Source organism: Leuciscus leuciscus, assembly GCF_965113295.1.
Source record: "Leuciscus leuciscus genome assembly, chromosome: 25".
NCBI classification, from domain to species: domain Eukaryota; kingdom Metazoa; phylum Chordata; class Actinopteri; order Cypriniformes; family Leuciscidae; genus Leuciscus; species Leuciscus leuciscus.
This window is the reverse complement of record NC_138724.1, coordinates 25,552,402-25,569,262: the sequence shown is the minus strand read 5'-3', so window position 1 is coordinate 25,569,262 and position 16,861 is coordinate 25,552,402. Positions and strand designations below refer to the sequence as shown.

The window sequence follows — 16,861 nt, the reverse complement described above, 5'->3', positions numbered from 1 at the left end:
TTTCTGATTTTTACATTGTAGAAATGTGGAAGCTTTTCTGTGCTGGATGTACATTCACTAATGGACATTGTTAGGCAAATTAAAGACAAATTAAACTAGTGAGAGTGTGAAATGTATTTAATTTATTTTATTTTATGTTCACCCCGGGCAAAAAGTGCCAATTAGTTACTGAAACACATCACATTATTGCCAGTTTCCAGGTGCTTTGTGCTGATGAGAGTGGCCACACTAGATTGAATATGCTCTACACCCTACAGAAATGGCTCTTAACACAGCGCCCCCAGTGTAAGGGAGGCTACATTACCATTAATTTTCTCAATGTGCAAATGATGATTTTTTAAAAGAATATTTAAAAGAATTAAGTGAAATGTATGTCATAAAGGGTGACAACTTATGGTATTATAAAAGCAGAAAAGACAATCTCAGCATGCTGATCTCATTATTTATTAAAAATTATTTACAATAACAGCATAATCCAAGAAAGATTTTTTTTTTTTTTTTACTGCATCATTCACCCCTGTGCTAAGAAGCTGCATACTTGTCTATACATACAGAACACAAGGATTGAAGCCAAACATCGTAACAAGGCAAACAGCACTGTGACAGAACCAAAAACCACTCACTGTTCACTCTCTAATGTGAGCTCAGATTAATATATATCTTATGATGTTTATGGCTGAACATACATTTCGGCGCTCCATCAGATGTCATTAAAAAGCAACTTCTTTAATGTTTTAGTCATTATTGTCACTCACAATCCCAGTAAAAGACGACACTAAATGGACGATCATAATAAATAAACTGATATTTTACTGGATCGGATCAAAACGAAGAGTGCTTTTTGTTGTTGTGACGGAAATATGTGGACGTTCATACAGAAACAAAAAGCTGGGAAATGAAGAAACAACAGTGGGCTGGAAAGCTTTGAATGTGTGGACACTTACACTCCCGTCAAAGTGCCTGTGTCAAAAAACAGCACCATGAAACAAGAGCGACGCCTCCATTGGCTGTGAGGTCATCGTGCAGTCTTTGCGTCCAGCACCGCATAGTTTCACACGGACTGAAAAGCTCAGTTTTAGAAGAACAGTTCCTTGACACGTGTTGCAGGCACTGCAATATGAAATGCCCAAATCAAACCTACCAAAGTTCACGCTCCACATCTAGACACCAAAAATACGCCGCCTAGTCGCGAGCCGAATCGCGTGTCTGGGTGTGGAGAGAATGATTTGGAGAGAAATGTTGGACATTTGTTGCTTTAAGTGCAAAATAATGACATCCCCCGAGACGGGAGGATTCTGTAAAACAAGAGGCACAGCGTTCTGAGTTCATAAGACCTCCTGAAGGCCTCTGGGTGGCGCTGTGCTGATCAGAGGTCCACCGGTGAGTCTGATTGGGCTACAGCAGCAGAGAACGAGCTACGTACTTCAGGATGCCTCCGTGTCGGAAAAATGCCACATCCATATCGTTCTCGAAAAGAGCCATGACACTGAAAGTCTTCCCAGTGCTCGTCTGGAAACGAAAGCAGGCAAAAACATTAGATGTCACATGGACAAAACACATGCATTCAAAGGCAAATTGCAGCTTAAGAGTAGGACAAATTTCAATTAACAAGCTCTTGGTTCAATTTGATTATATTTTATTAAATAATGGCCATTTTGCTTACATATAAGTTTAATTCTCTCTTAGCTATTGCTATAAATTATATGGGAAACGTCTAACGTGAATATTAATTATAATAATGACAGCATTAATAGCACAAAGTCCAAACGATGTAACTCTAGAGCTATTCATTTAACAGATCGAGTTAGTGAGTCTATATGAATGATTCATTTAAAAGGACCGGTTCATAAGAGTCAAGATTCATCTGTTTGTAAATCTGATTACAGGGCATGTGCTGCCTGCTTTTGATTCACTATAAAGAACTGGTTTATAAGAGTCATTTGTTCATGAATCAGACTACACAGGTTGTGCTGTATGTTTTTGATTCACTAAAAATAACCAGTTCATAAGAGTCATTTGTTTGTGAATCAGACTACACAGGTTGTGCTGTATGTTTTTGATTCACTATAAAGAACTGGTTCATAAGAGTCATTTGTTTGTGATTCAGACTACACAGGTTGTGCTGTATGTTTTTGATTCACTATAAAGAACTGGTTCATAAGAGTCATTTGTTTGTGATTCAGACTACACAAGTTGTGCTGTATGTTTTTGATTCACTAAAAATAACTGGTTCATAAGAGTCAAGATTCATCTGTTTGTAAATCTGATTACAGTGCCTGTGCTGCCTGCTTTTGATTCACTATAAAGAACTGGTTCATAAGAGTCATTTGTTCATGAATCAGACTACACAGGTTGTGCTGTATGTTTTTGATTCACTAAAAATAACCAGTTCATAAGAGTCATTTGTTTGTGAATCAGACTACACAGGTTGTGCTGTATGTTTTTGATTCACTATAAAGAACTGGTTCATAAGAGTCATTTGTTCATGAATCAGACTACACAGGTTGTGCTGTATGTTTTTGATTCACTATAAAGAACTGGTTCATAAGAGTCATTTGTTTGTGATTCAGACTACACAAGTTGTGCTGTATGTTTTTGATTCACTAAAAATAACTGGTTCATAAGAGTCAAGATTCATCTGTTTGTAAATCTGATTACAGTGCCTGTGCTGCCTGCTTTTGATTCACTATAAAGAACTGGTTCATAAGAGTCATTTGTTCATGAATCAGACAACACAGGTTGTGCTGTATGTTTTTGATTCACTAAAAATAACCAGTTCATAAGAGTCATTTGTTTGTGAATCAGACTCCACTGGTTCCACTGTTTTGAAATGCTAAAGAGAAGTGATGTTTAGTCTGCTGTAAGTCGCTCTACCTGTACTGTGAGCTGATGTCGGGGCGTGAGCTCCTGTGGGATGTTAATGGTGAATCGCTCTTTTCCACACAGCTCAAGCGAGTCGGCATTCTGTCCTGGCAGGAACTGCAGCGGAGCGATTCCCATCCCAACCAAATGATTCTTATGGATCTTCTCAAAGCTCTCAGCTATCACTGCACGCACCCCCTGAGACACACACAAACAGTCAAGACAGTCAGTAAGAGCAGTGTTTATGGTGAACGAATCACAGGAAATTGTGGATTTCAGGAATTTTAAGGTAACTCATCGGGGAAGAGGATTATGGGTACAGTACCAGTAAATAAGGTCCTTTGGCAGCCCAGTCGCGTGAGCTGCCGGAGCCGTACTCTTTTCCTGCCAGGATGATGAGGGGAACTCCATCTCTCTGATAGCGTTCAGCAGCTTCAAACACATCCAGCTGTGATTGGACAACACAAATCAAACCATGAGTTCAGAGTCGGAAGGAATCATGTTCAAGCCGGTTCAGTCTGGACACTAACCGTTTGTCCTGATGGAATGTGCAGTGTTTTGGGTCCGGTCTTCCCGATGAGACGGTTTTGAAGCTTAATGCTGGCAAATGTTCCTCGAGTCATCACGGCATCATTTCCTCTCCGTGCGCCATAAGAATTAAACTCACGAGGCGTCAAACTGAGTCAAACATATAGAGGAACTGGACTTAGTATCTGATCATCTTTATATCATAAAATTATCAACATAGTAATAAAAAGCAGTTATACGACAAAAATGTTATGCAAGCAGGAGTTCTGGGAACACTGACTCGATGAAACAAATCACTCAAATGAACTAATTCACTATAATAAATCTGACTTCTAATCGCAGTAACACTCACTCACAGAGTCTAAAATGATTTTAAGGACAAATATATGAAGCATATTGAAAAGAAACAGTTAACAAAAAAGCAAAACTCATCTTACCGTTTACTCTGCAGGTATTTGGCAGCGGCACTGACTCTTGCGATGCTTCCCGCTGGAGAAATGTGATCGGTCGTTACTTTATCACCCAGAAAGAGGAGCGGGTACGCGCTGTCAATGGACTGAGGAGCGCACACCTCTTTAGTCTGAGACGAAGAGAAACAGAGGTCGCGTTAATGTTGAAATACAGTGGAAATGTGATGCGTGGGGAGAGCCGCATCTGAATGACACGTGTTGTTATTGTTAAATAAAAATGATGAAAAAAATAAATAAAAATAAAAATAAAATAATAATATAATAATAATTATTATTATTATTATTATTTTATATATATATATATATATATATATATATAGTTAGTACAGGCCAAAAGTTTGGACACATTACTATTTTTTATGTTTTTGAAAGAAGTTTCTTCTGCTCATCAAGCCTGCATTTATTTGATCAAAAATACAGAAAAAAAACGTAATATTGTGATATATTATTACAATTTAAAATAATAGGTTTTCAATTTATTATACTTTAAATTATCATTTATTTCTGTGATGCAAAGCTGAATTTTCAGGATCATTACTCCAGTCTTCAGTGTCACATGTGACATCCAGTCTATCACATGATCCTTTAGAAATCATCCTAATATTCTGATTTATTATGAGTGTTGGACACAGTTCTGCTGCCTAATATATTTGATGAATAAAAGGTTAAAAAGAACTGCATTTATTCAAAATAAAAAATATATTTTCTAATAATATAAATCTTCTTTACTATCACTTTTTATCAATGTAACACATCCTTGCTGAATAAAAGTATTGATTTATTTAAAAAAAGAAAGAAAAAAAATTACTGACCCCAAATTACTGACCAGCAGTGTATATTGTTGTTACAAAAGATTTCTATTTTTTTTTTTTTTTTACTTTTTATTCATCAAAGTATCCTAAAAAAGTATCACAGGTTATGAAAAAATATTAAGCAGCAGAACTGTTTCCAACTTTGATAATGAATCATCATATTAGAATGATTTCTAAAGGATTATGTGATAGACTGGAGTAATGATCCTGAAAATTCATCTTTGCATCACAGAAATAAATGATAATTTAAAGTATAATAAATTGAAAATCAATTATTTTAAATTGTAATAATATATCACAATATTACATTTTTTTCCAGTATTTTTGATCAAATAAATGCAGGCTTGATGAGCAGAAGAAACTTCTTTCAAAAACATAAAAAATAGTAATGTGTGCAAACTTTTGGCCTGTACTGTATATCAATATTAGATGAAAAACCTTAACTTCAAAAACTTAAATGAAAATGAGAAATGCTGGCTTGGCAACTAACTTTTAAATACTAAAACGTATTTTTAAACCGAAAACAAAATATATAAAAACAAAAACTAATAAAAATGACAAAAGTACATAAACTTACTAAAATTGAAATGAAAACTGAAAATTCAAAATATTACCAAATACAGTAATAGTATACAAATAACACTGGATGACACTCACCAGTTTGCTGAAGAAGGACGGACAGCGGATGTATGTGGATTTGGGATCCCATGGGAAGAGGGCCGATTCGGCAGAGTCCAAACTGTTCCAGAACGTACTTCCTTTCTGCAGACGACCACACAAATCATCTTGTATTAACATACGATTCTAATGATTCAACAGATTCAGTGAATCAATCAATTCAAATGAATCATTTTGTTATATCTCCTGAAGAATATATGCTATGAAACTCCTCACACCTCCATCCGTATCTTCAGCTCTTTGAACATGGAGGCGATGACGATGTTCTCCTCTGTGTGGTTCACCTCCTCTTTGGACGGCCAGATATCGCGCAGGTACACGTCCTTCCCCTCTGCGTTCACTCCTATCGGTTCGGTCTCAAAGTTGATGCTGACTGTGCCTGCGATCGCATACGCCACCACCAGCGGGGGTGAGGCCAAATAATTCGCCCGAACGCAGTCACACAGACGTCCTTCTAAATGCCTGTTCCCAGACAGAACGCCACACGCCACCAAATCCCCCTGCACACGAGCACACAGCTCAGATTAAGATGCAGATGCTCAGATAGAAAGAGTCTAAATGAGAGTTCGGTCTCACCTGTTTAATGGCGTCTACCACATTCTCAGGTAAAGGTGCTGTGTTGCCCACACACGTTGCACATCCATAACCCGCCACCTCAAACCTGAAACCCACAATCGAAAAACATGCAGAGGTCATTATTTAGACAATTGTTAGTGTGTTTATGAGAAACAAGGCTATCATAAAAGCTATTATAATTTCACTATTATTTATTTCATTTTATATATATTTTTTTTTTAATGTTTTTTTTATAGTAATAAATGTGATATTAAAATATTTCTATTACTCATTTTATTTATTATAAATATATTTTTAAATGTCAGTGGTATTTTTTGTTTTAGTAATAGCTGTCATTATTGATTTTTATTTTATTTATAAATTGTATTTATAAATATTTAATACTCTTAATTTACTTTTCATTTTTTTTTCTGTTTCATTGTGATAAATATTAAACAAATATCAAAATTATATATATATATATGTATATATATATATATATATATATATATATAATAAATCTAATACGTATTTATATTTATATATATATATATATATACACACACACACATACATATAGAGAGAGTGTGATTATGACATAATATAAAATATATTTATTATTTACTTTTATATATATTATAGGATTGAACACAAAAAAAACTAAAAAACTACAAAAAGCAAATTAAATCAAATGTATTGAATAAATATAAAAAATAAAACAATAAATACTAAAGAAATGTTTAAAATATACATTTTACAATTATATACAATTTATTCATATATAAAAAAAAAAAAAATTACTACATCTTTCGTTTTTGTTACCAATAATAACCTTGGTGTGCTCAAGTATGTGTATCTAATATTATGTGTACCCGAGTTTCTTGAGGAAGGGCAGGACTCCGCTGGTGTTCAGGTAATGTGTGACGGTTCCACTGCCGGGCACCAGACTGGTCCTGATGTACGGCTTTACCGTCAGACCAGCCTCGACGGCTTTCTTCGCCAGTAGACCTGAAGAAAACACAAACATACACGTGAGATGCACTAAACACTGTGCAAACAGCTCACATCAGATCTGCAGATGTCTTGACGTACCTGCGGCCAGCATGACGGACGGGTTGCAGTTATTGGTGCAGCTGATGATAGCAGCGATGACGACGGAGCCGTGTGCCAGGTTGTACTCAGCCCCCTCGTGCAGGAACGGGACCAGAGTTGCCTGCTTGTCTTTGGATATGTGGAAGCCCTTGAAACCCACCTACATGGATGGCACAAAACAAAACAAAAACCAGCTAGCAACTTGGTACGATTACTTAATTGACAAATTGTGTGTGCTAATATGTGCATTCACCTTTTCATTCAGGCAGTTAATAAAGTCTTCCTTCATGCAAGTCACGGCGACTCGATCCTGTGGCCGTTTGGGTCCACTGACATGAGGCACAATGGAGCTCAGGTTCATCTCGATGACCTACGACACCAACCACATCACATTTGTTAACAACTGACCTATGACCTACGGGGGATATACTCTGGATTTTTATATTGGTCTTTTGGTTACTCATTTCATGTGAAGGTTCCTCAATGATTTACACTACCTTTCAAAAGTTGAGATTTATTTTAAAGGAACACTCCACCGTTTTTTCATATTTAACTATGTTATTCCCTTAACTAAGACGAGTTGATACATACCTCTCTCATCTCAGTGCGTGCACTCAATCAAAAGCTCAAGAGAGGAAGCTAGAAGCGACCAAACACCTCCACGTTTTCCCTATTTAAATACAGTTACACGACCAAGTATGGTGACACAAAATAAAACGTGGCGCTTTTCTAAGCGGGTAAAAAGGATAACTATAATGTATGGCGGAATAGCACTTGGAAGCACTTCGACTCGGCGCAGTAAAAAGTCACGTTGGTTCTAATGACAGGAGTGAGAGGGAGAGGATTTTTCAGGAGTGATGGTATTACTGCCCGGAGTCGAAGTGCTCCCAACTTCAAGTGCTATTCCGCCATACAATATAGTTATCCTTTTTACCCGCTTAGAAAAGCGCCACGTTTTATTTTGTGTCACCATACTTGCTCGTGTAACTACTCGTGTAACTGTATTTAAATAGGGAAAACGTGGAGGTGTTGGTCGCTTCTAGCTTCATCTCTGTTTGGTCCCTAATGAATGAACTGGGCTAAGCTAAGTGCTATCAAAGTGCACGCATTGAGACAAGAGAGGTATGCATCAACTCGTCTTAGTTAAGGGAATAACAGTTTAATATGAAAAAACGGTGGAGTGTTCCTTTAATCAGCAAGGACGCATTCAATCGATCAAAAGTGACAGAAATGTTCATAAAAAAATAAATGAACCAACCTCTGAATACTGCGGCTCTTCTGATTGGTCATCGTAGGTTCTGAAGAGTTTGATAGCCTTCAGGTAGTCTTCTAAAACCACAAGCTTCTCCTCACTGCAGACTGATCAGAAAAAACATTTTTGCGTCAAATTACACCCTTAATATCGCTTTAGTCTTTTTAGTCTTAAGTACACAGAGCGATCCATACTGGTGTGTTTAAAGTGCTGCAGGGTGATGTCATCCACAGGAAAGAAGCTCACGGTGGCGCTGTACTCCGGGCACATGTTAGCGATAGTGGTCCGATCGGGAGCCGAGAGCTGCTGTACACCAGGCCCGAAGAACTCCACAAACTTCCCGTCGATTCCTGCCTGACGCAGATGCTGAAACACAAAGATCAGATGTTAATATGTTATTTCTTCAGATGCAAACTCACTGAAGATGTCATGAAGATGACCTCGCTGTACCTTAGTAATGCCCAGTACTATATCAATGGACGTTGCAAGAGGACTGATGGTCCCCACGAGTTTACAGCCGACGACCTGTGGCAAAGTCAAAGACACTGGCTGACCTAACATGACCGCCTCTGATTCAATACCTCCAACTCCTGAAAGAGAGCATGAGAGAGAGAGACATCGTGAGGCAAACAAAACAGAAGATTTCACTAATAATAACAGTAAGTAGTGACATCGTGCTCACCCCAGCCCAGGATCCCGAGGCCGTTGATCATGGTGGTGTGGGAGTCCGTTCCCACCACGCTGTCTGGATAAATAAACCCCTCCCCTTCCTGTACCACCTGACACAGGTACTCTAGGTTCACCTGATGCACTGTGTTGATGTCTGGAGGAACCACGTTGATGTTTTTGAAGGCTTTTGAACACCACTGGAGAGAGAGAGAACAGTCACAAACTCAAGACTTGCACTACCGTACAAAGGTTTGTGGTCTGTAGGACTTTTAAATATTTGTGAAAGAAGTCTCTTATGCTTACCAAGGCTGCATTTATTTGATCAAAACAGTAAAAACAGTAAATATTGTGAAATATTATTACAATTTAAAATAATCTTTAAAATATCTTTTAAAATGTAATTTATTCCTGTGATCAAAGCTGCATTTTCAGCATCATTACTCCAGTCTTCAGTGTCACATGATCAAATCATGCTGATTTGCTGCTCGTGAAACATTTCCTCTTATTATTGCAAATGTTGAAAACAGCATGGCATGTTATGTCGTCTTTGTGTAGATATAAAATTCACAGAGAGCTCTGAAAACTCACCTTAAAGAACTCCAGCCTCTCTTTGTTTCTGGTTAGCTCCATCTCTTGATTCCTGATCATAGTTTCAGGCCTGTGTGCGTCAGACAGACATCAGCACATCAGAGAGAGCAAACAGAGTAATGTGAGATTAGTGTGTGTGTGTGTGTGTGCGAGGTGTAGACGTACTCTGACACGGGCTGCAGGTGGAAGGGGCACAGGAGGGGTGTGTTCTCTATCTGTACTGCTGCGGTTCTGCCACTGGGGGCGTCAGAGCAGGAGGTTTTACTGCAGCCGCCCCGATGACCCGGGCGTTGACCTGAACAGTGACTCCCTCGTGGAGATGGTCGACCGGCAGGAGATCTGACAGCGGCACCTTGACTCTCATCCACCGGGACTGAAGGGCTCTGGATGCCACTGAGAAATGAGGTAAACCATTGTTAGTCATTCTGTCGCTTGACAGTGAAAACGTGTTGCATCTTGCCTGGTTAAGTTCATAAAATGACTTCTGGGCATAATCATTGTTTATACTAATGCTGTAATTATAGGGTTTTTAAACATAAATACTGTTTTAATCCTTTCTCTTGCCCATGCGTTCACTCTCACCATTTGCTGTAGTCAATCTGAAGCGAATGATCTACGATGAGGTCTGTGGGGCATCTTGGGTTCACCAGGTTTGGATCAACCCCCTGTTTAGCTAAAGCATCTCTCATGGCAGCCAGATCCACCATAGCAGGAATTCCCCTGTGAACACACACAATGGACGCATCAGGACATGTCCAACTTTATGAACAGGCCCAGTTAATGTGCAGATGTTGTTAAGGGCTGCCCGATTAATCAAAATAAAGCTGAAATCACAATACAGGCTTAGTGTTGTCATCAAATTGCAAAGACTGCAACTGAATTTAATATACACCGTGTTCTTAAACCTGGATTTTTTTTTTTTCTAAATCGAAATGATCATTAAAAAAAAAAATCCCAATTTGATTTCTTTTCCACAAATCGTGTATCCCTTGTCGATAACTCACGTAAAATCCTGAAGCAGAACCCTGGCGGGTGAGAACACCACCTCGGCCTGGTTCTGCTGCGTTTGCCAGTCCAAAATATTAGAGACATCCTCTGTCTTTACGTAGAACCCGTCACACTTCCGAACGGCGGACTCCAGGAGAACCCGCATACAGAACGGCAGTCTCTCTACAAGATAAAGAGCCAGTTAGTGATTTGATTGCATGTTCTTATAAGTGATGTCAGTTGTATCTATGCATGAATTATTTAGTTTTATGCTAACTCACCATATCTAGCATCATTGCTGAGCTTCTGTGGGTTGAAATACCTCAGCTCTTCATACTGCTCGCTCCGGAGAGTGTCGATCAAATCGACAAACGGATGTTCTGTAGAGAATAAAAGCCTTTATTAAGCATTTTGAGAACGAGCTGATATATTTGTGCAGCAGAGAAGGAAAAGAATGGCTTGTGTGCCTTAAACTCTGGATTCGAGTTTGTCCTGCAACAACCAAACAGAATCAGATGACAGCAGACCAACACCTGCAGGGCTCATTTAACTCAGAAGCCTCGTTTACACTGCAGGTCTTGATGCCCAATTCTGATTTGTTGCCTAAATCCGATTTTTTTTGACCGTCCGTTTACACGTTCTTTCAATTGTGACCCATATCCGATTCATGTATTTACACTTGCCATACTATCTGAAACATCGCGCATGCTTAAAGGGTTAAATTCTCTTGCACAGATGGACGAACGCAAATTATGCTTGATGCTAGCTCTGCGATATATGCGAAGTTCGCCAAACATCACCATGATTTTGAGGCGGAGGAGGACGAAAAGGACTGGTAGGAGCATATTGTGTTTAAATGTTGGCTTTAACGAGGAGCAGTGGGTCCGAAATTTTAGGATGAGCAAGCCAACCTTTGATATGTTGTGTCAACTTTTGTCCACATTCCTCTCGTACGAAGACACAACGTTTCGTCAGGCCATCCGTCCCTTTGCAGATGCGCGTCGGAGTTTTACTCATCATTAAACCGCGGAGACGTTGCCTAATGCCTCAGAAAACCCGATCTGCCTGTTTACATGAGTCGCATTGGCACATATCCGATTTATTTCCACATATGAATGAGGCCTGAAACCGATCTCGAAATATCCGAATGCATGTTTTTTTCCCCGTTTACACTGTCATAGAACACATACAATCTGTGTCACATATGAGCAAAAAAATCTGAATTTGGTCACATTTCACTGAGTGTAAACGAGGCCAGAGAGAGTGTTACTGCGTCCCATTTCGCCTACTTATTACTATGCTCTAAAAGTATGTACTGTTTTTGTGAAGAAAAGGTTTATACCTTTGAGTATATACTATTCTTTTTGAGCAGAAAAGTAGGCAAGCTTTGGGACATATTACTCCATCATAATTGAGTCTTTAACAGACAGCTAATTATGTGCATCCGGTCACTGTTTGGATTCTCACCGGAAAAGGTAGACCCTCCGGGTATCTTTGGAAAACTAATTTCAACATGCTATGATTTGGGACACACAAATTCTAATTTCGAATACTATTTAGGACGGATAGTATGTGAATCGGGACGCAGCATGTATCTACTCTTAAACCGCTGAACCGTGTTCATTGACCTTCACCTCTTCACATCTTAAAGTTCCCATTTAAGGCACAAGTCTGCCGCTGTGCTACTCGTGTTGGCAGTGAGTACTGAGAGATTACAAGCCCAATTCACGTTCAAATAAGGGATGCACCAAACATTCAGAAACGAAATGCTCTGAAGAAGAATCATTGAAGAGGAGAAAAGTAAAAAGTGAAATGTCAGTGTTCAGCTTTGAAATGGGTTCATCTATTAAAGCATAATATTATGATCAAAATTCAAACACTATTTCAAATTAAGTATTTGCATTTCCTCATTGTGCTTTAAGGTTCTCATGTCTTGAAGCAATGCTCTCTTGGTTATTCAGGACATTAATAAAGTCTTTTAAACTTTTGTTAAAGAACCGGTCACCTATATAAAAAAACATTAAAAAAACATGCAGTTTATTTTTGAAGGACAAAGAAATGCTTTTATCAGTCAAATCCAAAGAACTTTCCAGAGCACTGTTAGTATTTTTATCATAATAGTAAATAATAATAATAAATAATAATAATAATAATAAAAAAGCCATTTACTATGAGTTTTTGGGGTAGACTTTGTTTAAGATCCAGTATTGCATTGAAAAACACATCCACTGTTGGAATATAGCCTAGTTGTTGGAATAGTTGAATATATCACACACACACACACACATATATATATATATATATATAAGACAAATTACTTCCACAGACGAATCCTAGAGACACAGAAGTGAAACAGGTTGTGTTATAATTTCACTGCAAAGTAACACCAGCACTGTCTGTTTGCAGTGAGATCTGTGTACTGTCAGAAGACATTACAAAAAAAGAGACAAGAATTTCCATCCATGCAGAAATAAAATGTTTGTGACGGTTCACTAAACCAAGAGAGGACAACAAAACTAAATCATGATATAACACACACACACTAGTGCTCATGCACAGCAGTGTGTATTTCAGCAGTTCCCAGTGTGACTGCATGTGTGGAGGAGGATGAACAAGCACAGACACACACTTATCACACACACCCTGCGTCTGCTGCACGTGCTAGATTAGGTTAGAGGAGTTTAGATTAAACTGCAGCAAAGGAACACAAACCTGCATCCACCACATAATATATGGATGAACACAAAAATCCCCTGATCTTTATTTACGACACGGAAGATAAAGATACTGGGTGGGAAAAGTTAAATAACACTCTCGCTGACAGACCAGCAGGATCAGAGCACTAACACGAACAACATGCACACAGTTAATCATAATTATACAACCTATAGCTCTGAATGAAACCACTGCAGACATTAAAGAAGACATTAATCAGGCTAGTACATTTATTATGAGGACGGTTCCCTCCCAAAGTTTCTCAGTTTTGGGGACATTTGGTTCCCAGAAAGTATAGCCTACACTTGTGACTTCTTTTCCAAGACTAATATATATATATAAATGTTTTTATTTTATTTTTATTGTTGGAGCTAGATGTTATTTTAGTATAATGTCATCATGAGGAAGAAGTGTAATCAATTAGAAAAATATAATATTTACAACAAAAAAAAGGTGTTACTCTAAAAAAGGCCCAATGTGATCAGAATCCCAAGTTTCCAAAAACTTCCACATAGGGATGCACCGATCCACATTTTTTCACTTCCGATCCGATCCCGATACCTGAATTTGGATATCGGCCGATACCGATACTATTCCGATACCAGAGCTGTGTTTGCTTTAATATTATTATTATCATTATTGTTTATTTTATATGATGCTGAAATAAACTCCTCTCAACAGGCAAGTATGATATGTAGGCCTACATATTTATGCATGTATGGTAAGTATAAGGTCAGAAAAGGAAGTCAGAAAAACAGTAAATCCTGTTAACAGGAAAAATCCCATTCTGAAAACAAATATGCAACTGTAGGTCATGTCAATATTTATTACATTCCCAAAATGTCAAATACTTGAGTCTTGAAATATAAGAAAAGTGCAAGTGTAAACATCTTACACACACACACTATCTAAAGGGTGATCCTCGCTCCGATGCTGTAACTCTCTCGATGAATGCTCGATCAACATCAGCCATGTGCAAACAGACAAGCGGATTTCGCCTCAGACGCGCGTCAATTTCGCTTCAAACTTTTGCTTTTTACGAGCGTCAATTTCGCTCTGGGCGCGCGAATGGATTCAAAATATTCAAGCGTCCAACTAGACGCGGCAGACGCGAATTTGACGCGCTATTCGCGTTTGGTGTGAACGCACAGTAACGTGGTGCTTTTTTAAATGTTTGATTGCATTCGTTGTGTTGTACGACGCGTGGGAGCTTCAACGAGCTCTGAATTACGGCTTTGCAAACATTGCATTTTGCTGTCTTGCTCTGCGGTGTTTCCAGTGTGAAGAATTTCCACACAGCGGCCGCAAACTGCGGAATGGATTTCCTGAGCGGTGGCGTGTCTCATAACTCTGTGTCTCATTGAGCCGCGCCTCCGTTCAGGAAATCCATTCCGCAGTTTGCAGCCAGCTAGCAGACTAGCCGGTGGGAATCACTTTTGGAGTCATTTCAGCAGACAACGTTAAAGCGCAGACATGACTCAAGGATATCGGATATCTCCGCAGGTTGGATCGGGAAAATCCGATACGTGAATTACGCTGGTATCGGTCCCGATACCGATACTGGATCGGATCGGCCCCATCCCTACTTCCACACAATGTAGGTTTTACAGTTTGGGAGACATTTGGGTTCCCACAAAAGTATAAACCTGGGACTTGCTTTTCAAGACTAAGTTAATTTTAAGACACTAAGCATTTAGCTATTCTAACAAACCATCTCATTTAAAGGGTTAGACAGTTCACCAAAAAATGAAAATGCTGTCATTAATTACTCACCCTCATGTTTTTCCAAACCCGTAAGACTCTCGTTCATCTTCATAACACAAACGAATATCATTTTGATGAAATCTGAGAGATTTCTGATCTCACTGAGTCTTCGCAACTACCACTTTCAAGGCCCAGAAAGGTTTTAAAGACATCATTAAAAATAGCATTAACCTACGGTAGTTTAACCTCAATTTTATGAAGCAACAGAAGTGCTTTGTCTGCGCAAGAAAATATAATTTACCAGTTTATGTACACAATATTAAATCTCTAACGCACATTCACACAACAAGGTCCGCTAAATAAAGCGGTAAATCATGTTTTTTTACTTGCGTCGCTTCAGATTAAACCACTGGAGTCACATGGCTTACTTTAATGATGTCTTTACTACATTTCTGGGCCTTGAAAGTGGTAGTTGCATTGACTGTCAATGGAGGGAAAGAAAGCGCTAAGATTTCACCAAAAAGATCTTAATTTTTGTTCCGAAGATGTACGAAAGCCTTACTGTTTTGGAACGACATGAAAGTGAGTAATTAATGACAGAATTTTTGGGTGAACTAACCCTTTAAAAATCATAATTTGTCTAGAATCACCTTTTTCGAAAAAGTCCCCCCCCAAAAGTTTAACGTTTATGAACCTTTGACACCAGAGAGAACAACTTCATTAGAAGATCAAGTAATTGTAAAATTGTTACGAAATAAATACAAAGATTGTGCTTTAGCCTTACAAACGTTGTTCTCTGTGCCAGTACCATGGTATAGTGATTGTATTTGATCATAATACTTATTCAAATCAGATATAATACTCACAACTGAATAATTATCATATTCGAATACTAATGATATTTACATAGCACATTAAAGTAAGAACACTTTGAAATTACCATAGTACATGTGCAGAAAACGAAACACCAAAAAGCATAGTAGTACCATGGTACATGTGTGTTATTGTAAACAACACATAATAACCGAGCATCGTGCATAATAGGATTGTGCATTGTTCCTATTAAGATGCCTGGCTAGACAACATTTTGGGCATTAAAGACGTGTTAAACAGAAGCTGTCAAGCTGGACATCTCATTGAGTTTTGACACACATCAGTTTTAGATCGCGTGAGATGCATCGTGTAATCGCACGCGATCTGGACGTCAGTCGCTCTCTCGCCGCTAGCCGCAGTGCTAACGAAAAAACCGACTCGTTCATCCTTTCATAAGTGAATATTTGAGGACTGCTTTGACACACATTTGTGACTTCGCATATAACCAGATACATACTTCTCTGTCAGGGCGTAAATTAGATGAATATTGTTAATTTTTGTCATTTAAAACCGCACTTACCGTTCTGAGGTGAACCCAGCGCCATGATGAGTCCTAATATTAACACGACTCCACTCGCTCGAGCCACAACAGCTAGCCAACCAGCGAACAGTTCCTCCCTGGAGAACTGTCCAATCAGCTGAAAGCATCTCGCGTCTCGCACATCGCCATCCAATCAACAAACACTACCCTTCATCACTTTGGTTATTTAATAGATGTCAAGAGAGCATCTATTAGTTTTGATGATTAATTAATTAATTATTATTTTTTATATAAAACATATAGCTTAAAATCATTTTCAATAGACAAGTAGCAATTTTCATCTTTTTTTCCTCATTTTTTTTAAACCATGTAAATATTGTTAATTGTAAAAAAAATATATAAATATTGTTGTTCGTGTTACTAGGCATTTAAGAAATTAAAATATGAATAATAATGCTACATTCATATTGACAAAGAAGTTCTACATATCTACAAATAATTTTTTTCCATTTCATAAATTATTTTAAGAAATCGTCCAGTGTTTTGTATAATGCAATGCATTTTAATACAAGGTTTGATCTCAATAAACAAGTAG

General features: G+C 38.2%; 1 protein-coding gene across 2 annotated transcripts; it reads right to left on the bottom strand.

Annotated features, from left to right (window-relative positions):
* Positions 1-430: 430 nt before the first annotated feature.
* ireb2 (iron-responsive element binding protein 2) lies at positions 431-16,435 on the bottom strand. 2 transcript variants are annotated; one of them, XM_082160092.1, is made up of 21 exons: positions 16,306-16,434; positions 10,775-10,873; positions 10,511-10,676; positions 10,089-10,226; positions 9,672-9,899; positions 9,507-9,576; positions 8,932-9,115; positions 8,700-8,839; positions 8,444-8,615; positions 8,256-8,356; positions 7,251-7,367; positions 6,998-7,157; positions 6,778-6,913; positions 5,927-6,011; positions 5,569-5,850; positions 5,330-5,434; positions 3,828-3,970; positions 3,393-3,540; positions 3,188-3,310; positions 2,875-3,060; positions 431-1,509 (listed from the first exon to the last, which is right to left on the bottom strand). In XM_082160092.1, the coding sequence occupies exons 1-21, from the start codon at positions 16,328-16,330 to the stop codon at positions 1,396-1,398; spliced, it is 2,922 nt and encodes a 973-aa protein (XP_082016218.1). In that variant the 5' UTR covers positions 16,331-16,434; the 3' UTR covers positions 431-1,395. The 2 variants fall into 2 exon arrangements, 1 of the variants encoding a protein (XP_082016218.1); XR_014202833.1 differs by lacking the exon at positions 431-1,509 and adding an exon at positions 1,950-2,697 and having other exon boundaries at positions 2,774-3,060; positions 16,306-16,435.
* Between the last annotated feature and the right edge of the window lie 426 nt (positions 16,436-16,861).